General features: G+C 48.1%; 1 protein-coding gene across 3 annotated transcripts in view; it reads right to left on the reverse strand.

The window, feature by feature from the left end:
* Positions 1-1,593: 1,593 nt before the first annotated feature.
* LOC101601540 (carbohydrate sulfotransferase 6) overlaps positions 1,594-14,763 on the reverse strand; it is a 37,847-nt gene continuing 24,677 nt past the window's right edge. For all 3 annotated transcript variants that reach the window (XM_045156506.1, XM_045156515.1, XM_045156521.1), the window contains one exon: positions 1,594-4,867. In XM_045156506.1, coding sequence (XP_045012441.1) covers positions 3,665-4,867 — 1,203 coding nt within the window. In that variant the 3' untranslated portion in view covers positions 1,594-3,664. The remainder of the gene's footprint in view (positions 4,868-14,763) is intronic.

Consider the following 14,763-nt stretch of genomic DNA (forward strand, 5'->3'; position numbering starts at 1 on the left):
AGACAGGGGCTTACCCTGAGGCTTGCCTAAGAGCTCACTGTGCCAGGAGACTTGTCACAACCCTTACCCGGAATAGCTCCTTGCACTGGGGTCACCACAAGGCTTGCCTGCAGTGTTGCACAGAGAGCGAAGCAGGTACTGATCATCACTCAGAGGAGAATGGTTGAGTTGTGTGGCAAAGACCATGGAATACATTTACTATGGCCAATAATAGTATGTGTGCCCCGAGCAGAAGAAACTTACGGGATGTCATTGTCCAGCTAGGCTCTGAGCCTCATACCAAGGTTTTCCTTGATCTTGCCAGGCACCTGTATCTTCCATTAGCCTCAGGCATCACAAGCTGCTTGCCCAAACCTGGGATGGTCTCCTCTTAGGCTGACTCCTCCACTTGAAGGGGTGTGACAGGTTCCTCAGGTAGGTTGGGGAGGGACATGCAGACAGGAAAGAGGCCAAGCAGCAGAGAACATCACGTCCTAGTCAACGGTCCACTGCACCCCTCAATATTTTGGCCCTTGAGATGTTTGCTTATGTGGGTCCTGGGGAATCGAACCTGAGTCCTTTGGCTTTGCAGGCAAGCACTTTAATCGCTAACCCAGCTCTCCAGCCTGAGATATTTGTAGCCAAATGCAATGATAGATTCCTAACATCTGAGGACTGATGTCATGGGCAAATGGTCTGGCTTTCCAAGCCTCTGGTGAAGTTCTTTGCTGTGGTCCAACTTTATCCCCACTGTGGTTTACTTCCTAGAACCACTGGTATTGAAATCAAAGCTGGGAATTTGAGTCCCAGCCTATATATGTGACCCAAGTCTTTTTTTTTTGTTTTGTTTTTCAAGGTAGAGTTTCACTCTAGTCCAGGCTGACCTGAAATTCACTATGTAGTCTCAGGGTAGCCTCAAACTCATGGTGATTCTCCAACCTCTGCCTCCCGAGTGCTGAAATTAAAGGTGTGCACCACCACACCTGATTTTTTTTTTTTTAAAGGTATGGTCTCACTCTAGCCCAGACTGACCTGGAATTCACTGTGTAGTTTTAGTGTGGCCTTGAATTTGGTGATCCTCCTACCTCAGCTTCCTAAGTGCTAGAATTAAAGGAATGCACAACTATGCCCCGCTGCTTCTCACTATTCTTTTGGCTCTTTTTAGGTAGTGTTTCAGTGTAGCTCTGGCTGGCCTGGAGTCCACTATGTAGTCTCAGGGAGGGCTTGAACCCAGGGTGATCCTCCTTACCTCTGCCTCCCAAGTTCTGGGATTAAAGGTGTGTGACACCATGCCTGGCTTTTTAAAAAAATATTTATTTATTTGACAGAGAAAGAGGGAGAGAGAAAATGGGCACACCAGGGCCTCCAGCTATTGCAAATGAACTACAGACATGTGTGCCCCCTTGTGCATCTGGCTCACATGGGTCTTGGGGAATTGAACCTGGGTCCTTCGGCTTTGCTGGCAAACACCTTAACCGCTTAAGCCATTCCTCCAGCCCTCCCCCCGCCCTTTTTTGAGGTAGAGTCTCACTCTAGCTCAGGTTGACCTGGAATTCACTATGTAGTCTCAGGCTGGCCTAGAACTCACAGCGATCCTCCAACCTCTGCCTCCTAAATGCTGGGATTAAAGGCGTGAGCCACCACACCTGACAACACTTTTTTTTCTTGGCTGTAGTTCAAATTCACCTGGAATTTGAATTCACTATATAGTCTCAGACTGGCCTCAAACTCACCTTGAACCTCCTAACCAGGCCTCCTGAGCTGGGTTAAAAGGTGTATGCCACCACGCCCAGCTCAGCACTCAGGTTCTGGGGACCAAATTCAGGTTCTCAAGCTTGTGAGCTTGACTATCTCTCTCTCTGACCCTGGACACATTAGATTTAATATTCAACTAAAGAAGCAGAAAATGTCAGATATTCTTTGCCCCAAGTTCCATCAATTGAAGGCCACACCCATGCTGAGAATCAGATGCCAGTAACCACCACTACACCTTCTGGCAAGCAATGGGAACAATGATGTGGCAACCTGAGTTCACAGACCGGCCGTGTGGCCCAGTGTGAGCTGGAGTGTTTGATGTGGACTCAAATTCAAATCCATTTCCTTGTCCTTCCTACATGTTCTGTGGAGGCCGTCCTCCTTTTTAAACATTTACTGGTTCTTGTTTCCTACAACTAAGCCCCTCTGTACACCAGCATCCCTTTAGGAAGCTTTTGTGCTGCCTGTGTGGTTTTCAGGCATGCATCTTATTCTGCTTTCCTCCAGGGCCTCACCTGGAAGTATCAAGAGAAGTCAGAACCACCAGCCAAGTGGCAAGACCTCTTTCAAACTCCTGCTTGGTGAGACAGTCACCTCATGGCTGTCCTCCATGGACCAATCCCCTCACCAATCTCTTACTGTGCTACCAGCTTCACCTGGCTTGCTGCCCAGACCTCTCTGGCTCTCTCTCCCTCCTCCTTCCAGGCTCATCTAGGCTATGTCCTGTGTTCTGCCTCTCCTTCCAGCCCCTCAGCTGGAGAGCTGGATCTTTAGCGGACTGCCTGCTCTTCCCTAAAGCAAACCACATGAGGAAATGTCTATTTGCTAGGAGGCAGCTCTCTAAAAATCTCACTTACCTTTTTTTCTCTTTTGAGGTAGGGTCTCACTCCAGCCCAGGCTGACTTAGAATTCACTCTGTATTCTCAGGGTGGCCTCTAACTCATGGAGAACCTCCTACCTCTACCTCCCAAGTGCTGGGAGGCTTGAGGTGTGCCAGCAACCCTTTTCCTACGTACTGCAGCCCAGAGCACAGTGTGTCTCCCTTCGTCCTTGTCATGTGACCTTAGACAAATCCCCGTATTTTTGAGGTGCTTGTCCAACACTGTAGACTGTAAACTGTAATTTGTGCCATACAAGTTCATCATGTTTATTTCCGTAAGTAGGCTCTGTCCCCTCAAGGTAAATTCAAAGATCATTAGTGATTCATCCATGGGTCTCCTTCCTAGAAAGTGAGGCTGAGCGGGGCCTGGTGGCATATGCCTTTATACCTAGCACTCAAGAGGCTGAAGTAGGAGGATCAAGATGAGTTCAAGGCCAGCCTGAGACTTCATAGTGAATTCCAGGTCAGCCTGGGCTGCAGTGAGACCCCATCTAGTAAAATCAAAAAGAAAAACAAACAAACAAACAAACACGTGAGGCCGAGAGAGACCACAAGTGGGATTGTCTCTGGTTCCTCGCTAATGATGCAGGTGAATACAAATGTCACAGGCTTTGATGGTACCAAGTGTGAGGATGTGCGTGCAGGTGAGGAATCGTGCAGACTTTAGGAGCCAGCGCACAGCAGTGCTCCTCCACTCCCAGCCAAGGCTGGGTCACCGGTCTTTGTTACTTCATGATATGTCTATTGCAGAACAGAGTTAAGGAGAAAGAAATGCTGGAGAAGGAGCCAAGTTGGTTCTCGGCCCAGAAGTGGGGGGCAAGACTTTCACTTTCCCTAAGAGTGAACCTTATAGGACCCCAGCTCTTTGGAAAGTCAAAATTTGAGGAACCACTTTGGATTTGGACTCAGTCCTTTCCTAGTACAATCCAAGTTCCCCAAACTCTCAGCTTCCCGCCCGCACGCCACCTGGCTTGCTATCTCAGGCTCGGTCTTCCGCATACAGTCTCCACCAAACGCTGCCGCCATCGGAACTGGGGCCTTCTGCCAAGGCTAGGGCTGCGCATTGGTGGACGAGGAAGGCGCCCACTTGAAGCTGTCAGTGCCACGAGGCAGTACCAGGTCCACAGCGAGGTCACGCTGCTCGCGCTCGGAGCTCACGGGCTGGTAGCCCAGTAACTGCAGTGCGCCTGCGCACAGCTCCTGCACGCGGTGAATCTTAGCAAAGGGCAGCGCATGGCGCCAGGCCTGGGAGACGTTGAGCGCGTCCCTGGACGTGGTCTTGAAGGCCTCTCGGCGCGCGCCGGGCCCGGACCCATGCGTGATGTTGTGGATCCAGGTCTGGAGCTTGGGCGTGAGGCTCAGGCCGGTGAAGGCGTAGAGCGCGCGGATCTCGGCCAGGGGGTCCCTCGCCAGGTCCTCGAAGCGCACCAGGCGGTAGCGGCCTCGCAGGAAGGGCGGCGGCTTGCGCAGGGCGGCCTCGGCGATGCGCACGTGGCTGCGGCACACCTCGCTGACCACCCGCAGGCCGGGATCCGCCACCACCCACGTGCCGTTGGTGCCCAGGACGATGCCGTTGTCGCGCGCCAGCGCCTTGGCCGTCTGCTCGCGGGAGCGCAGCACGGCGCGCGGGTCGCGCACCAGGTGCACGATGCGCAGGTTGAGCGCGGGGTCGCTGAGCAGCGGGTAGAGCACCTGCAGGTTGAAGAAGCGCACCTCCTTGAGCACCACGTGGCTGTAGGAGCGGCAGGCCTCCCCGGCCAGGCGGAAGGGTCGCCGCGCGCACAGCGGCTTGCACACCGCCTCGCTGCTGATGTCGTCGCGGCCGAAGGCGCTGCAGGCCGGCGGCGAGCACAGCGCGCGGCTCACCGCCCACTGGAAGAGATCCGAGAGGTTCCTGCGCCAGGGCAGGTAGGCATCGAACACATCCATGTCACACAGGAAGACCGAGCGGACCAGGTCGCGCACCGCCATGTGCAGCGCGGGGGCGCTGCCCTGCGACAGGGCCGACCACACGTGCCAGGCAGGCTCCATCAGGTAGAAGACGTCGGGGTGCTGGCTGAAGAGCTGGCCTACAAAGGATGAGCCCGAGCGCCATGAGGACAGAATCAACACATGCACATGTTCCTCCCTGCCTGCGGAGGACGGTGTCCCCTGTCGCGACACCAGAAAGAGTAGGACGCAGGTCTGGGCTAGCAGGAGAGCTGGCACGATAGTGCTGGAGAAGCGCGGTAGCCGCATGCCTCCAGCCAGGGCCTGTGAAAGCAGAGAGACAGGGTTAGAGACCGCAGTTGGCACGTGCATCCCAGGCCCCAACTAATGTAAGGGACAGCTGGGTACCCTCTTGGACACGTGAAGTAAAGGCCTATACCATGGGGACTGGGGATATAACTCAGTTCAAAAGCCAGGCGTGTTGGCGAAAGCCTTTAACCCCAGCACTCAAGAGGCATACAGGTAGGAGGATTGTTGTGAGTTTGAGGCCAGTCGGGGACTTCAGAGTGAGTTCCAGGTCAGTCTGATCTATGATGAGAATCTACTTTGGAAAAATAAGTTCAAAGTCATCCTCAGAGACACAGAGTTCTTGCTAGCCTGAGCTAGACAAAGACACAATCTCAAAACAAGCAAACAAAAAAACAGACATGAGGGTTGGAGAGATGGCTTGGTGATTAAGCCACATGTCTGCGAAGACTAAGGACCCTGGTTCAATTCCCCAGGTCCCACGTAAGCCACATGCACATGGTGGCACTTGTGTCCGGAGTTCATTTTCAGTGGCAAGAGGCCCTGGCATGCCCATTCTCACTCTCTCTCTCTCTCTCTCTGTCTCTAATAAATAAATAAATAAATAAATAAAAATAAAATCTTAAAAAAAAAACAGACATGATCTATGCTGAGTAAAAGTCTAGTTGCATAATATTGTCAGAAACCTATGAAGCAATCATCTATCCAATAGCTATTTTCATCAGCCTGCTTGAAGAAGATATTTTCAGACAGATCTTGTCTTTTGCTTAAGAATTCCCTGGGCTGGAGAAATGGCTTAGCAGCTAAGTCACTTGCCTGCAAAGCCAAGGACCCAGGTTCGATTTTCCAGGACCCACATACGCCAGATGCACAAGGTGGTGCATGTGTCTGGATTTGTTCGCAGTAGCTGATGGTCCTGGCATGCCCATTCTCCCCCCCGCCCTTCTCTATCTGCCTCTCTCTCAAATTAAAAAAAAAAAAATTCCTCAAGAAGGCACTTTTAGGTGAACTGATCAGTCAGATCATCCAAGCTCCTTCAGATTGAATCCTGAATCTTCCATTTCCTACTTTGTGGTCTTAGCGCTGAACACTTAATCTCTCTGTGGTTCAGTTTAATGTCTGTTAGAGGGGGATAATATGGTATCTAGATTATAAGATTTGGGGGATGACTGAAACAAGCATGGAGGATGGGTCACAGACTAACTCCATAACCAAGGATTGGTACTGTTCACATATTGGGCTTCCACGTTGCAAGATTTTGGAATTATTTCTTTTAGTAGGTTCTCACTCTAGCCCAAACTGACCTGGAATTCACATGAAGTCTCAGGGTGGTCTCAAATTCATGACAATCCTCCTACCTCTGCCTCCCTAGTGCTAGGATTAAAGGCATGTGCAACCATGCCCAGCTTTCTTTCTTTTTTTGAGGTAGGGTTTCACTCTGGTCCAGGCTAGCCTCAAACTCATGGTGATCCTAGATAAATCTCAGTACTGGGACTAAAGGCATGGGCCACTATGTTCAGTTCTGATTTTTTTGTTTTGTTTTTTGTGGTAGGGTCTCGCTCTCACCCAGGCAGACCTGGAATTCACCATGTGTGGTGGTTTGATTCAGGTGTCCCCCATAAACTTAGGTGTTCTGAATGCTAGGTTCCCAGCTGATGGATATTTGGGAATTAATGCCTCCTGGAGGGAGTGTATTGTTGGGGGCGGGCTTATGGGTATTAAAGCCAGTTTCCCCTTGCCAGTGTTTGGCACATCCTTCTGTTGCTGTGGTCCATCTTATGTTGGCCAGGGGGTGATGTCCACCCTCTGCTCATGCCATCGTTTCCCCTGCCATCGTGAAGCTTCCCCTCGAGCCTGTAAGCCAAAATAAACCTATTTTTCCCAGAAGCTACTCTTGGTTGGGTGATTTCTACCAGCAATGCAACCCAGACTGCAACACCATGTATTCTCAGACTTGCATGAACTCATGGTGATCCTCCTACCTCTGCTTCCCTACTGCTGGGATTAAAGGCATGTGCCACCATGCCTGACTTGATTGTTTTTTTTTTTTTTTAATTGACAAGCAGGAAAAAAACTTTAAGAAAAATGGATGGATCTGGATAACCCTAACCCTAACCTCCTCCATGTAGACCAGCTGACAGAAAGCTGGAAAAAGCCACACTGCATGCAGTTCAATGGGGGAGAGAGAAATCACCGGTGAAGATACTCAACAGTGGACCCTGCAAGCCTTATATTTGGCCAGCCAGACCAAATGAACCAATGGGTGCAATAGTGGCATGTCTGTTATGGGGGAAACCAACTGCCCTCTAATTTGACTGGAGGCCTGCTCCATGGGAGGGAATACATCCCTGATACTGAAAATCTGTAACAGGGTTAGTCATGAGCCCTAGGGGTGTAATGTCTGCTGCTGTTTGGCTAAAAGTTTATACTATGCTCATCAAACTGCCCAGTAAACACTTCTCTTAATGTTCATACCCATATATTAATGCTACTCTCACTTTTGGTTAGAGAACCTTCTTTTTCAGATGGCAGTAGCTTTGGGATGACTCGGAAGGTGCCATGATTCTGAAAAGTGACAGGGGAGTGCTCAGCACTGCAATATCTCTATCACACCTTCCAAGGCTCAGGGTCCATTGAGGAAGAGGTGGTGGAAAGAATGTAAGAGCCAAAGGAAGGGTAAGATTCCTTACAACGTGCTCCTCCAGACACAAAATGGCCTGGATATGCATGACCTCACGGTGCCTGACACAACCTACACAAGACATCATAATAGGAGGAAAAGATGATGACATCAAAATAAAAGAGAGACCGATTGAGAGGGGGAGGGGATATGAAGGAGAGAGGAGTTTCAAAGGGGAATGTGGGGGGAAGGGGAATTACCATGGGATATTGCTTACAATCATGGTAAACATGTTTACAAAAATTAAATTAAAATTAAAAAAAAAGAAAAGGACTGGAGATATGGTTTGGTAGATGAGCTCTTAAGTAGCCTGCTCAGGTCCCTAGGTTCAATTCCCAGCCTCCCACACACAATAGGCATAAAAACTAACATCGTTGGCATAGAGAGGTGCTAAAGGCAGCATAGTCTCCAGAACAAGGGTGTCCTCAAGAAACCATGTGAGTTTCAAAAAGTCCAGTTAAGTAGGAAGCAGGATGGAGCCAGACAGAACCAGGCACACCTGGAGCAGATGCGGGCCCCTTTCGTGCTAGGACTGACTTCTCAGTGCTGTCCAGGGCTGGGAGCGCTGTTAGTGCTGATCACAGATCCATGAGAGGTACCCGGAGGGTCCTTAGGCCTGAGAGAGCAGGAGGGTGACTGGTCAGAGCCCACAAAGGGGATAATCCCTGCAGATGGAAAACGCCCCAGGTTTGGGAGCTGAGCTGCCCTGTCACTGGCCGAAGCTGGGCAGTTTTCCAAGAGGATGTAAACAGATGGACTCTGCTGAAGGACAGGAAGGGGCTGACTGTGAGTCCCAGCACTGTCACTTAGGAGCTGTGAGACCTGGGGCAAGTGGTTTGATTTCACTGACGTTCACATTTCCTCCTCTGTGAAACAGAGATTGTGACTTTTTTTTTTTTTTTTTTTTGAGACAGGGTCTTGCTGTGTATACCAGGGTGTGGTCAAACTCCTTATCCTCCTGCCTCTGCTTCTCAAATGCTAGGATTTCAGGCATGTGTGTCACAATGCCTGGATGCAGCACTGAACTTCTACTGGCTGTTATGAGGGATGATGTTATAAACACCTCTGAAGAGTCGGCTTGGCATGAGAGGTCTTTGCCTAGATGAGACATCCTACAGTGGCCTTTGCTTTGAACCACAACACTTCTCTTACAGTCTAAATCCTCCCTGCAGAGTACAGGACCCTGTTGCTTGGCTCAAACCAAAGATGTTTGTCCTGGTCAGTTAGGGATCTTGATCCCAGGCCAAGGTGTTTGTCACTTGGTTCTAAGAAAGCCAGAGTTCGTATTAAGTGATGCATATACTACCAGGCACTACGATCTGATCCTATTACAGGAACTCAATAACTAGAAAGAACTTCAAAATATCCTGTGCCACACCAGGTCTCTAGAGGCCTGGGCTCTGCGTGGGAGTAACCTGATTTGGAGTCAGGTATTCCTGCACAGGTCAAGTGCCAAGGGGTTTACAGTTAAGAAGAATGGGGCTGGAGAGATGGCGTAGCGGTTAAGCGCTTGCCTGTGAAGCCTAAGGACCCCGGTTCGAGGCTCGGTTCCCCAGGTCCCACGTTAGCCAGATGCACAAGGGGGCGCACGCGTCTGGAGTTCGTTTGCAGAGGCTGGAAGCCCTGGCGCGCCCATTCTCTCTCTCCCTCTACCTGTCTTTCTCTCTGTGTCTGTCGCTCTCAAATAAATAAATAAAATTAAAAAAAAAAGAAGAATGTGTGATGAGACAGGCATTATATGTACTTTGTAATTTGTTTATTAAGAGAGAGCGAGAGGAGAGAGAATTGGCACACCAGGACCTCAGTCACTGAAATCGAATTCCAGACACTTGCTCCACCAAATGGGCATGTGTCACCTTGCACTTGCCTCATTTTTGTGCGTCTAGCTAACGTGGGAGCTGGAGAATAGAACATGGATCCTTAGGCTTCACAGGCAATAATCTTCACCACTAAACCATCTCTTCAGCCCTAATATGTACTTTTTTGTTTTGTTTTGTTTTGTTTTTATTTTTCAAGGTAGGGTCTCTAGCCTAGGTTGACCTGGAATTCACTATGTAGTCTCAGGGTGGTCTCAAACTCACAGCAATCCTCCTACCTTTGCCTCCTGAGTGCTGGGATTAAAGGCATGTGCCACCACACCTAGCATGATATGTACTTAAAGGTATCTATTTATTTGAGAGAGAGAGAGAGAGAGAGAGAGAGAGGCAGATAGAGAGAAAGAATGGGCATGCCAGGGCCTCTAGCCACTGGAAACAAATTCCAGACACATGTGCCACCTTGTGCATCTGGCTTATGTGGACTCTGAGAAATCAAACCTGGGTTCTTAGACTTTGCAGGGAAGCACCTTAAAAGCTAAGCCATCTCTCCAGCCCATGATAGGTACTTTTATCTTCATTATCAAGCTTTAACCTTCCAGTATTAGGTGGCAGAGATTATTATCTCTGTCTGTATTCACTGAGCCAAGCAGAGCTCACACACAGGAAAAGCCAAGGCTAGGGAGGTAGTTCAGCGCTAGACCACTTGGCTCGTATGTATGTGGGTTTAATTCCCAGTAATACACAACAAAACAAGGGCCAGGCTCTAGGTCAGGTCACATTACTAAGCAGCCCTGTTTTTGTTTTTGTTTTTCCCTGAAGTAGGGTCTCACTCCAGTACAGGTTGACCTGGAATTCACTATGTAGTCTCAGGGTGGCCTTGAACTCATTATGATCCTCCTACTGGGATTAAAGGTGTGCTCCACCACACCTGGCTCTAAGCCTTTTGAAGTTTTTTATTTTTACTTATTTTAGAGAGAGTGAGAGAGAGACTTGGTGTGCCAGGGCCTCAGCCACTGAAGTCAAACTCTAGATGCAGGCATCACCTAGTGTGCATGTGCGACCTTGTGCTTGCATCACCTTTGTGTGTCTAGCTTCTAAATTTCTTCCTTTTTGATTCTTTGGTGGGAGGAACACATACATTTATTACATGTTTAATTTTTGCATAAGGCAGTAGTACATGTAGCACTTAGGAGCTAGAGGCAGAAAGATCATGAGTTGGAGCTTATAGATAATGAAGTAAGCTGGGAGCCATCCTGTCTCCAAAAAAGGGGCATAAAGGAGAGTCTGGAGAGATTTCTCAGTGGTTAAGGCACTTGCCTGCAATGTCTAGCAACCTGGGTTCAATTCCCCAATACCCATGTAAAGCCAGATTCCTAAAATGGTGCATGCATCTGGGGTTCATTTGCAGTGGGTACAGGCCCTGGTACACCCATTCGTACTCTCTCTCTGCTTGCAAATCAATCAATCAATAAAATATGTATTTTTTTCAATCAATAAAATATTTTTTAAAAAGGAGTCCAGCATGATGATACACACCTTTAATCCCAGCACTCAGGAGGCAGAGATGAGAGGAACACTGCGAAATTGAGGCTACCCTGAGACTATATCGTGAATTCCAGCTCAGCCTGGGCTACAGCAAAACCCTACCACAAAAAAAAAAAATAATCAAAATAAACCTAGGGAAAAAAAAGGAAAAGGCAGGTAAAGTGGAAGACAGCTTTAATGCCAGCACTCAGGACACAGAGGTAGGATGATCACTGTGAGTTTGAAGCTAGCCTGGGACTATGGAGTGAGTTCCAGGTCAGCATTGGGCTAGAATGGGACTCTACCTCAAAAATTTTAAAAAGGGTGGGGAGCTACAGAGATGGCTCAGTGGCTAAAGGTGCCTGTCTGGAAAGTTTGACAGCACAGGTTCAATTCCCCAGCACCCATAATAAGCAAGCTGCATAAAGTGGCACGTGTCTGGAATTCATTTGCAGTGACAGGAAGCTGTGGTGTACCCATACCCACTCTCTCTGCCTGCCTTTCTCTGTCTTTTTCAAATAAGGCTAAGAAAAAAAACACCAGCCAGGTGTGGTGACGCACACCTTTAATACCAGCACTTGGGAGGCAGAGGTAGGAGAATTGCTCTGAGTTCAAGGCCACCCTGAGACTATATAGTGAATTCCAGGTCAGCCAGGGCTAGAGTGAAACCCTATCTCGATCCTCCCTCACCCCAAAAGAACCCCAAACCGTAATAAAACTGTTTTGGAAATAAGCCAATTTAGATATAAAAATGTGATGGTGGCCGGGCATGGTGGCACACGCCTTTAACCCAGCACTTGAGAGGCAGAGGTAGGAGGATCACCATGAGTTCAAGGACACCCTGAGACTCCATAGTGAATTCTAGGTCAGCCTGAGCTACAGTGAGACCCTACCTCGAAAAACCAAAGGAAAAAAAAAAAAAAAAGAGTGATGGGATGGTTGTGGCTAGAGAAATGGCTCAGTGGTTAAAGGCACTTGCTTGGAAAGTTTTGACAGTCTGGGTTCAATTCCCCAGTGCCCATGTAAAGCCAATTCACTAAGTGGCATAAAGCCCTGGCATGCCCATGCTTACTCTTTCTGTCTCTCTCTCCAATAAATAAATAAAATATAAAAATATATAAATGATGGTCAAGAGACCAGATAAATAGTGGTCTCACTGAATAGCCCAGATACCCAGCCGTGAGAAGGTCATGCAGACTTGTCTCCAGAATTATGGGAAAATTTAGCCCCTGGCCTCCCCTCAATGCTACCAGAACTGGCTGACTCACAAAGCTCATGATGCCTATCCACTCAGTTCCAGCCTTGCTGCTCAAGACTCCCACCCAGCATCTCCCATACCAGTTGGCCAATAATCAATCATAAGTGGTCCCCAAGAACTCCCATGCTCCTTGGCTATACAGTGCCCAGCTCTGACTCCCACCTGGAACCAGCTTCCCTTAAGGGTGACTCCTGTGAGCCTCTTACGGCATGGGCACAGTCATACTGGGCATGATTGCATCTACTGAGTCCTCCTAATCCCCCTTTCCAAACCAGCCTGTAAACTGGGCTTGATGGCACATGCCTGTAAGCCCAGCACTTGGAATTTCAGGCAGGAGGACCAGAAGTCCAAGGTGTTCCTTAGTTACATAGTGAGGCCACACTGGGCGACATGAAACTCTATCTCAAAAACAAAACAAAGCCACATTTTTCCCTAGAAAAGCACTATTTATCCACTCAAAGTGTATGCGGTTTGGGTGCAGCTGACCCACTCCTATTGGATTGCTAAGGGTCATGTGAAGATGCCCATCTTATACAGTACAGTCTACACATGCTTACCTCTTTATCTCCCACTCCACATAGAACTGGCTTAGGGGTTAAAGCACTTGTCTGCAAAGCCTAAGGATCCAGGTTTGATCCTCCAGGTCCCATGTAAGCCAGATGCACAAGGTGCCACATGCATCTGGAGTTTGTTTTGCAGGACTAGAAGCCCTGGTGTGCTCATTCTCTCTGTGTGTCTCTATTAAATAAATAAAATAAAAATAAAATCTTTAAAAAGAGTAGAATACCAAATTGGGCATGTTAGTGCACGCCTTTAATCCCAGCACTTGGGAGGCAGAGGTAGGAGGATTGCCATGACTTTAAGGCCAGCCAGAGACTACAGTGAATTCCAGGTCAGTCTGGGTTAGAGAGCAAGACCCCACCTAGAAAAACCAAATAAATAAATAAAATAGTAATGATAAAAAATAAGAAAATGAATTAAAAAGCTGGATTACAACGTGGCACATGCGGAGCTCATTTGCGGTGGCCACAGGTCCTGGAGCACCTATTCATTCTCTCTCTGCTTGCAAATAAATAAATTTAAAAAAAAATTTTAAGCCAGGTATGGTGAGACAGGCCTGTAATCCCAGCAAAGGTAGAAGGATCGCCGTGACTTCAAGGCCACCCTGAGACTACATAGTAAATTCAGGCCAGCCTGGGCTAGAGCAAGACCCTACCTCAAAAAACAAAACAAAACAGAAAAAGGCCAGGTGTGGTGGTGCACACCTTTAATCCCAGTACTTGGGAGGCAGAGGTAGGAGGATCACTATGAGTTCAAGGCCACCCTGAGACTACATAGTGAATTCCACGTCAGCCTGGGCTAGAGTGAGACGCTACCCTGAAATAAAAAATAAATAAATAATGGAACACCTGCCAAACTCCAATCCAAGGGAGAGGGAAACTGCCTGGGTATGAAGCCAGCACAGAAGGAAACTGATCAGAGAAAGAAAGAAGTTCCCAAATAAATTGGCAGCGTAATGGAAACATCTGGATTCAGCTGTTCAAGATTTACCCCGGGATTTCTCAGCTGAGGAAAGCATTTCATTTCTGCTTAAGTCAATGTGAGCTGAGATACTTATGGTGGGTAGGTAGGCACAGACTGTAGGGCAGAGTTCCTAAGTGCTGATCATGCTATTTCCCCAGGACTGTACTACACACTTGAATGCATTCAATCTGAAAATTCATCAACGTGGTGTGGTGGTACTTGCCTATAATTCCAGCACTCAGGGGTAGAGATGGGAATATCAGGTGTTCAAGGCCACCAGCTTTGGCGACACAAATTTGAGGTCAGCCTGGGCTAAAGGAGACCCTGTCTCAAAAACAAAACAAATTAGGAGATAGGAAGAGGGCTCTGTAGTTAAGAGCCCTTGCCACTTAAGCAAGAAGACCTCTTGGCTGAAGACTGCTGGTTGACTCTCCAGACTCCATGTAAAAAGCAGGGCATGCTGGGCGTGGTGGCACATGCCTTTAATCCCAGCACTCTGGAGGCAGAGGTAGGAGGATCGCTTTGAGTTCGAGGCCACCCTGAGACTGCATAGTGAATTCCAGGTCAGCCTGAGCTAGAGTGAAACCCTACCTTTAAAAACAAAAAATAAACAAAAAAGTATAAAAAACTAACTATTAAATATATAAATAAATAAAATAAGAGACTAGAGCACAGGGAACAAATCAAAACAAACAAAAAACAAAACACTGGCAGGTGGGCTTAGAGGTGGTACACAGCTGTAATCTAAGCATTTAGGAAGCAGAAGCAGAAGGATCAACAAAAGTGTGAGAGCAGCCTTTATACACCATAGGTAGCAGACCAGCTACACTATATATAGAGCAAGATCTAAGGAGATGGCTCAGTGGATAAAATAATTGCTATTCAAGTCAGAGCACCTGATTTCAATCCCCAGAGCCCACATAAAATGCCAGAAATTGTGACTGAGTTTTGTAATCCCAGCATACTAGCAGCAAAATGGGAGGGGAGATGGAAGCAGAAGAATTTCTTGGCAGCTCATAATGAGTGAAGCAAAGAACTGCAGAGTTTTACCAAGAAAGAGAGAGAGGGCCGGGAGTGGTGACACATGCCTTTAATCCCAGCACTTGGGAGG

The sequence above is a fragment of the Jaculus jaculus genome, chromosome 1 (genome assembly GCF_020740685.1).
Source record: "Jaculus jaculus isolate mJacJac1 chromosome 1, mJacJac1.mat.Y.cur, whole genome shotgun sequence".
In the NCBI taxonomy this organism is placed as follows: Eukaryota; Metazoa; Chordata; class Mammalia; order Rodentia; family Dipodidae; genus Jaculus; species Jaculus jaculus.